At 33.7% G+C, this 9,506-nt stretch overlaps 1 protein-coding gene across 1 annotated transcript; it reads left to right on the top strand.

The window, feature by feature from the left end:
• The first annotated feature begins 6,145 nt into the window (after positions 1 to 6,145).
• On the top strand, positions 6,146 to 7,532 carry LOC140978823 (zinc finger CCCH domain-containing protein 23). The gene has a single exon (XM_073444053.1). It carries the CDS (start codon positions 6,260 to 6,262, stop codon positions 7,352 to 7,354), a length of 1,095 nt encoding a protein of 364 aa, XP_073300154.1. The 5' UTR covers positions 6,146 to 6,259; the 3' UTR covers positions 7,355 to 7,532.
• Positions 7,533 to 9,506: the final 1,974 nt, after the last annotated feature.

Below are 9,506 nucleotides of genomic sequence, written 5' to 3'. Positions count from 1 at the left end.
ACATCGAAGTGGACAGATTCATTTGGACAAATATAAGAGATTTTTTAATGTTGACTCAAATATATTTGAAATCATATCCACCCATGTAAATGCAATATGATACTTTATTATTATTATTATTATTGAAGAATACTTATTAGTTATTACATTTGCAAGTGTGTAGCTTAAATTTTAAAAAAAAATAGATATTATATATCTCGAGCTTCGTAACCAAAACACGGAATCCCAAATCCTTTTGTCCATTTATTTTTCACGGATTTGTGTAGACAACTCGTTTGGTGCAACCAATTAAAACTTAAAAGGATATATGTTAGGCCACATTGCATACAATTTTACTTTTCTGATTAGTCAGAAGTTCGATTATAGCCACAGTTTGATTACAATCAATTCCGATTACAATAAAGTTGCAAAATCGCATGAGTTATTGAGAATATTCTGATTGTAAATATAATAATTTGTGAGTGGTGAATTTAACATTGTAGGGAAATTATAAAATTCAGAGAAATTTTACAGCTAAATATAATAATTTGTAAAAAAAAAAAAATCATGATCGTTTTTTAAATATTTAAAAACATTTCCTTAATCTGATCAAAATATAGAAGTTCGAGCTCAAAATTGAACTAATTACAAGTTTAACTTGCACTCCAAATTAAGAAATATTACGTTATCATATTTTTTTGAGCTAGGATCAAGATCACGACTCAGGGAGCTATAGAATTTATGAATGCATTCATGATCTACGTACCATGAGATAGAGCAAACTCTTATAACAATTTGTGTTAGTCATTTTCATAAAACAATAACGAATACAAAACATATATGATCTTATTGTGTATTCACGTTTGAGCGGGTAAAGACCCTGAGACATGGCATTATTAAATATCTCACTGTAGTAAATTAATTATTGTTCCTCATATATTGTTGGATATCTTAATACATACGGTTATCATGCGTATTTTATGCAAAGCATGCATTTTCTATGAGCAATCCAACAACTTCAATATAATGAGTTACTTTACATCCTTGAACATATTATAAAAATGATATAATTCTCAACTTTAATTCCCTTTCTAAATCTCATTGTCTTTTTTTTTTTTTTTTTTTTTTTTTTTTTTTTTTTTTTTTTTTTTTTTTTTTTTTTTTTTTTTTTTTTTTTTTTTTTTTTTTTTTTTTTTTTTTTTTTTTTTTTTTTTTTTTTTTTTTTTTTTTTTTTTTTTTTTTTTTTTTTTTTTTTTTTTTTTTTTTTTTTTTTTTTTTTTTTTTTTTTTTTTTTTTTTTTTTTTTTTTTTTTTTTTTTTTTTTTTTTTTTTTTTTTTTTTTTTTTTTTTTTTTTTTTTTTTTTTTTTTTTTTTTTTTTTTTTTTTTTTTTTTTTTTTTTTTTTTTTTTTTTTTTGCTAATTATCAACTTTGTGTTCTTGCGGGTACTAATTTAAGGTCGAGAACATTTCCCGTGGCACGTTAATTAATATTGTTCATTTTTATGAAACTATATATTTCACTTATTCTAAAATTGACACACATTTTCTCATTTCGTGAGTAACAGAGAATAAAAATAAATAAATAAAAGATCTAACTATATTTTTGTAATGTAAATACAAAATATAAGTTTGAGTCTAATACGCCCAACATTTTTCTTGTTATTTTAATTTTGTCTACAATGGCGCATCTTAGCACGAGTAGCGGCTTTCGTCTAAACGGCACACCTAGGGGGGAGCAAACCCCCGAAGGACCGTACGCAGAAATTGCAATATGCGTACCACTGAGATCCTTCTGTCTCCAGGTGGCTTCCGTACTATCTTCCACTTGGCATTAGAGAACGTCTATATTCCCTCGTGAAACGAGAAATTACCGCTTTGAAACGACATATCATGATATTTTTTTTAATGATGTAATTAAATATTAATGTTTGAATTATCAATATAATATATATATATATGTCAAATTTTATAAAAATATAAGATATTCATATAAACTAATGTCATTAATATTAAAATAAGAGATAAACATTATCGAATTATAAACAAACCCATATTTCATGTTAGCATTTCACGATATTAACGGCCGGTGTAAAATTATTGCACTGTCTCTACTGTATAGTCTCAAAACATTAAATAAAGTCTTCTATATTGCGTATAGATGGCAATGGGATGGAGCTAGGTAGGTTTGTCGTCCTCATCTCCGTTTTCGAATTCTATCTCTATCTCCATATCAGCTCTGATCCCCACTTTTTCCTCCGAACTCGAAACAGCGGGGATCAAATCCTTCTACTCGCCCCATCCATGTTTCAAAAATTTTGATGGAAATTGGGACAAGACAGAGGCGGGTTTGATTATTCCCCAAATCAGAACTTATTATTATTAGTGATAATATTAATATTAATATCAATATTAATAATAATTAGGAGAAGACAGAGGCGGGTCCCGCTAATCCCCGAACCCGAAAAGTGGGGATCGGGACGGGTATGGAGATGAATATGAAATTAGGGACGGAAATAGGAATGACAAACCCGCTCCTTCCCGTTGTCATCTTTATCCGAACCAATAGATAAAATTGTCATCCCTAATATTGACAGTTGACCCCTTTATCAATCTGATTTTTCTGCTTAGACATTATTATAATATAACCAAATTTCTCAATATATTTGGAATACGAGGTTTATGTATTCAGACATAGATTATACAAACTCGAATATATTGAAATCGTTATATTTAACATGGTCCCTTATGCTATATTCCAATTTTTTTTTCAAATTTGCCAATTAGATTTATTTTAAGGCTATATTGTAACTGATGCATGTAAGTTAATCGAATTAATTTTAAATTTGAAATTCGTCACTATAATCAATATATCTGGCTAAATTTTATGTATGGATTTGAAAATCAACCAACTATAATTCATACAAATAATTAAAATTGATTTGAAATAAATCCATTATTTCAAGTACCTAAACCCAACACGCTCTAAATTTTTTTTAAAAATATATATTTTATGTACTTTCTGTGTTTTATACATGCTTAATTAGTTTATTTTAATCTCATTTGCATTAACAATTAACTGTTTATTTGATATTTTCGAGTATCAATATAATATAATATCTTTATATTTTAGTTGAGTAACTCAAAGCATCCATTCAAATATTTGACGTATGTATATAATTCTATTTACATAAAATATAATTAAAATTCAATTTACTGAAATTATAATTAAAAGTATAACCAATTTGTTATTAATATTATAAATCATCGGTTATTTTCGTATTGAGCTCATCTGGAGAAGTCCATGTCAACTCATAAAGATCCACCCCAATTCTGCAATTTAATTTTCTTTCTAGGGGAAAAAAATAAAATAAAAAGGAAAAAAATATAATATCTAATATGTATTTTATGTTTTGATCTAACTAATTATGCGTAGATAAGCATAATTTCAAGATATTTTAACTGAATCGTGTGATCATGAAAAGATTCTACTTGTCCTCTTGAACTAAGACACAACTCAGACTCTGACGAGAGGTTGTTTCCCTTAAACTTTACTCTAACAATTATCTTCTTCGGAAATCCTTCAACGGACCGTGAGAGCTACTTACCAAACCTATGTTACAATTAGATTTCGGGTTTTTTGTTTGGTCAGACAACAACCGAATTTGACCTGACAGTATAGTATCATAATAATATGATACTGTCAACCCTGTTAAAATTGATAAGATTTTAGGCAACCCTGTTAAAATTGATGAGATTACCGTCGATGGGACTCAAGGATCTTTTGCTAGAGTTTGTGTTGAGATTGATGTTCTTCAGGCTCGTCAGGAGCGTATCTGGGTAGGTTGGGGTGAGCATAGTCAGGTTGTGGAGGTGGTCTATGAGCGCGTTCCCCATTATTCTTCTCATTGCCAGTTATTGGGTCATTCACTGGATTTTTGCTCTCGTAATGGAAAGTTTCCTCGCCAGCGCCGGACCCGGCCTCATGGGAAGGGTGTTGCCTCAGATTCCCCGATTCCGGTTCCTACTGCATCGGCTCAAGCTATTCCTTCTGATCTGGCCCAGTCCAGTGACACTGATTTTCAAGAACATGTTGTTAAGCGTCCCAGGCGTCGGCCTGTTGTGAGAAAAGATCCGAATCGACCTATTTCTACGAAGAATTATTACGAGGTTTTGCAGGATTTGCCTTCTGATTCAGGTCCTGGTGAGACATCGGGTACTGTCAAAACCCGTCCCCACAGGGTTAAGTCACTTCTTAGTAAGCTCGCGGTAGAGGGGAATGCTGCGGCAGGTTATCCGTATAAGCCAGCTACAGCTTCGGCCCGCTCGTCTAAATCCAAATCCATTGATGATCTAGTGCCTTCTTCTGTTACAGATGTTCCTACACCTGTGGATGTTCCGGTTCCCGTGGTTGAGGTTTTTCCTGCTGTCCAGGATCCTGTTGGTGATCCTCCAGTTTCTATTGCATTGCCTTTGGGTACCCCTGTTTCTACACCATTGTGTTCATTGGAGTTTGATTCGGGTAGTGTTGGTGGTGTGACACCTGTGCTTACTTCTTCTATGACGGAGTGCTTATCTTTACCTCTTCCTGGACGTACGCGCTCCCAGCAGCGAAGGTATTATCGTAATAAGGCGCTTCAGTCGAGTTTGCCCTATGGGCGTCCTCCTGAATCTGGTTGATCTTGTTTTTCCGCCTTCTTTGGGCGTCAGTGGTGGGCGTTCACTGCAGAGTTCTCCTTGCCCACCCTTTTGTTCTATTTTGTTTGATGTATTCCAGGACACCCTTTGGTTTGTTGGCTTTTTGTTTTGCTGTATTTTGGGTTGCCTTGTTGTAGTATGTCTTCACCTATGTTTTGATGTCATTGTTGTATAGCTTTTCCGGAGGTCTTGGCCTAGTCCCCCTCCCGTCAGACTTTATTTGTACTGCTCTTTTATTGTATATAATAATATGATAATAGTAGTGTGTGTATTATATGAGTTTAGAGTTAGTTGGTTTTATACGAGTTTAGCGTCAGATCTAACCGGTGAGCTATTCCTCGAAAATGCTGCAGGTTAACAGGAAGTTGGGATTTCAGTCTTCCTAGCTTCTTCCTATCGATCTCCCGCTATCTAAGAGTGTGAAATTGCAAGAATGAAGGTTATGAAATCACTTACTCTAACTCAAATTTTTATCGAAGGGGAAATTCACACTCCAATGTTTTACAGAGCCATTGGGACATTGTTCTCAAAAACCTTTAGCAAGTGATATTATTGACATTAAATTTACGATAACGATAACAAAAAATATAATTGGGAATGAATTTTTTTTTTTTTTTTGGGTGTAATGTATCTCATCTCATATGAATGAATAACTTTGGTGACAAAACCATATATTTGTATTTATATAAATAAAAATTGTGAAAGAATCCAATGAAACCTCCACTTGGAGCAATGAATGCTCGTCCCAAAAATTGAAAAGCCAACCTTATTGGAGTAAACAACTGAGTGAGATACAGAGACTTGAAGCACAACAAAGTTAAAATGTCCCAAAAGTCAAGGAAATTTTTACTTTACTTCCCTTATTAATTTTGGGACCCATAAAAGTCTTCCTCGGTCAATATTAAGCAACTCAAAAGCCTGCGAGGAATTGTTTGAAGTAAATGCAAAGGGAAGGTACTAAGGTTGGTGGTTACTGCTTTTATATTTTCTTCCCATTTGAATTTTCAATTTTTGTGAAGTGAAGAAAAATTTAATCTTTTGGTACTTCATAATTAATTTGTGTTTGTGATAATAGCAACGTGTTTTATAATAATGCATACCATAAATATACTACAAATAGTATCAAAATATATAAGATTGGTTCTCTTTGGGTGTCCGAGTAGTTTGCATACTCCAGTTTATCTGACTATCATGATTTATAGATTATTATTTTATTTGTACGAGAGTTTACACGAGTACATATCAAGAATAAAGGTTGAGGTTATATCGTAATACAGAAAATTAATTTATAAATGAATTGTAAATAATAAAATTTACATTTTTTTTTTAGCAAATATTGGATTACAAACCATGAGGAAGACTGATACTTAACTTTCCTAATTCACAATAATTAATATGTAGTACATCAGATGTCCGGCTCAAAAGCCTAGAATCAAATAATAATATTTTAACCCAACCATGGTTACGTCCATAGATTCGACCATGGTTAAAAGAACCAGTTTATATGGAACCCTCCGCATGCAAAGCTATGGCAACCATTACAGAAAGCTTGTAAGTTAGGAATTTTTATATATAAGATAAGAGAAATGATGATGATGATGATCGGAGATCCTCCTGAGTCAAATCCCACCGTCCAAATCCCATCTTGGGACCGCCACCCCATAGAAGAGCCGTCGGCTCAAATTCAATCTCCCAACTCGAACAATGTCTACCCGAACAGCTATGATATTTTCCACTATGAAAATGCTTTTGCTGCGTTGCAACGCTACCTGCCGTCTAACCAAGACGACGCCGTAGATGCTGGAGATGGAGATTCTGGTGATTTCGAGGTCCCGGTGGACGCCTTCTCATGCGATAATTTCCGTATGTTCGAGTTCAAGGTGAAGAAATGCACGCGTTCCAGGCCGCATGACTGGACGGAATGCCCTTTTGCGCATCCCGGCGAGAAGGCGCGGCGGAGGGACCCCCGGAAGTTCCATTATTCCGGCAGCGCGTGCCCGGACTTTCGCAGGGGAACTTGTAACAGAGGCGATTCCTGCGAGTACGCGCACGGGGTTTTCGAGTGCTGGCTCCACCCTGCTCGCTACCGCACGCAGCCATGCAAGGACGGGATTCATTGCCGGCGTCGCGTCTGCTTCTTCGCTCACACACCGGAGCAGCTCCGAGTTCTGCCATATACTACTAGCCCAGACGCTTCTCCGAGCCGACCAGGCCACGACTCGTTCGTCGCCGGCCTGGGTTTGTACGGCTCCTCACCAAAATCAACCATGTACTCGCCGCCACTGTCTCCCACCACCGGGTCCCCATCGGTGTCAATCAATCAGCTCACCGAATCGTTGCAAGGTCTACAGATGAACAGGATGAGAATGGGAAACATGAGCCCGCCGACATGGAAACCCGGGTTCGGATCGCCCCGTAGCCCATCGACTATCAGAACCGGATCCTCGAGCATGCCTTCTACTCCTATCGGTTCCCTTAACCAATCAGGACTCGTGGCTTTCGAAACATGGGAAATCTCTCGCAAGGAGGAGCAGGTGATGGAGAGAGTGGAATCTGGAAGACAACTGCGCGAGAAGTTATACGCCAAGCTCGGCAAAGAGAACTCGTTGGAGCGGGTTCGACGAATTGATTTTCCGGGTACAGGTCCTGATTCGGGGTGGGTTTCGGATCGCGTCAAATGATAGTTCGGGTCGAATAGTCGGTGGTTTTAATTTTGATTGGATCTTAGACTTCTTGAAGCTTGTTTAAATACGGAGTGGGCTTGGGGTGGGGTTTAAGGATATTGATTAAATTAATCTCTATTTTGCCATTTTGTAATTTGTAATTGTTATGTATATAAGAAGGTAATTTCGTTTTTCATAGTTTATTTGTAGAAATAAAAATTTCGTTTCTTTTTGAAAAAATATAATTAGGATTTTGTTCGAGGTTTTCACTATTACTAACATAATGCAATACTTCTTCTGTCCATATATTTAAATTTATGTATATTTTCAAACAAAGTAAAAAAATTATTGAAAAAGTAAATTATAGAAATAATATGAAATTCAATTAATTGAAATTCTGTGAATGATTTAATATGATAAAAAAAATTGTTGAAAATAGTTAATATATTTAATGATGAGGGTATATTAATTAATAAAAAAATATAGATAAAATCATAAATATGAAACGTACTATATATTTGGGACGGATTGACGGGAAATTGGCCTTCAGTCTCTAGCCATCGTTTTTTTTTGTGTTCAATCTCTGGGTATTTTTTTAGTACCACATTTCCACATAAAGTGTACCACAATTTGTATGACATAGTACCACAATTTTGTGGGTAGGGAGTGAACCCAAAGAAATGTTTTGATTAGGGATTTTTCACCAACTTCCACACGGATTGAATATATTCATGATATACTTTAATTTATTGGACTTTAAAAAAGCCAGTGTGTTGAAACAATTTTTAGTAGTTCAATTACAAAAAACTCAAAATTTAGAAAATATATTAAGTTTTGAACATAGAGTAGATCTCTTGTGAGACTGTCTCACGAATCTTTATCTGTGAGACTGTCTCACGAATTTTTATCTGTGAGACAGGGCAACCTTACCGATATTCACAATAAAAAAGTAATATTATTAGCATAAAAAGTAATATTTTTTCATGCATGACCCAAATAAGAGATCATTCTCACAAAATACGACCCGTGAGATCGTCTCACGCAAGTTTTTGTCTTGAAAAACATATACAGGCACTCACACATATATGAGCAAAAAAAAAAATCAGTTTATTAGTTGATGCCAATTTTCTTTGAATTTTTTTTATTAAAAATAATAAAATCCAAAATGAGCTAATTTTTTAAGTGAACTGATTATTCAAAATATATTTTTCCAAAATTTAATTTAAAATATAATATCAATTAATCGTTTTAAGAAATTAACAGGTGAGACATTTGAGGTCGTTGTCGTATAAAATATTGTATTTGGAAGCAAGGATTTGGTTTTGACAAAATTATTAAAAGATATGATTTGAAATAATTTATAATTCAAAAACTAACTAGTTGAGAATTTAAAATATTTTTAAATGAGTTTATCCAAATAAATCAATGAGCCTATTATTACAAATTCGAAATCCTTAGCTTCAATTTCATCAATCAAAATACATCATGCTTGTTAAAATATATTATCATCTCTTAACACACGACACGTGGATGCATATTAAAAATTTGACAAAAACTTGTGTGAGACGGTCTCACGGGTCGTATTTGTGAGACGGATCTCTTATTTGGGTCATCCATGAAAAAGTATTATTTTTTATGCTAATTAGTGATAATGTGATATAGATGATTTGTAGGAAAAAAAATTGGAGAAAAAATTATTTAAGGGACGCTGAAGATTTATTTTTTCTTTTTATCCCCACAGCCTTTCGGATAAAAAGAACAGCATTATAGCTCCGCAAACAAATATTTATATTGGTTTTTTTTTTTTTTCCTTTTGAAATCAATTGTTATCATAAATAACTTTATCGCTTTCAAGAACAAAAAATATAAATAACTTTATCCTTAGTTTACATCTATCGAAGTCGGGCTTGGTAATAAACATTTGGGTAGTCGAGATTAGGAATGTGACGTGGATGGTAAATCGAACATAAATATCCTTATCAATCTTATCCGTATCGATTAAAAAATTAATTAAACAAATGCGATTATTAATATGATCACTTCTCAAACACATCGTGAATATAAAACTTAATCACTTTGTGTCTTATTAATTCACACGCATTAAGAGGATCTTGAAACTTGTAACCATTACTAGCTTTACATAATGAATGTTAAAATATACACATCCGTC

This window comes from Primulina huaijiensis, chromosome 6, assembly GCF_012295235.1.
Source record: "Primulina huaijiensis isolate GDHJ02 chromosome 6, ASM1229523v2, whole genome shotgun sequence".
NCBI lineage: Eukaryota > Viridiplantae > Streptophyta > Magnoliopsida > Lamiales > Gesneriaceae > Primulina > Primulina huaijiensis.
The sequence above is the reverse complement of the archived record's forward strand: the minus strand, read 5'-3'. Positions and strand labels throughout refer to the sequence as shown.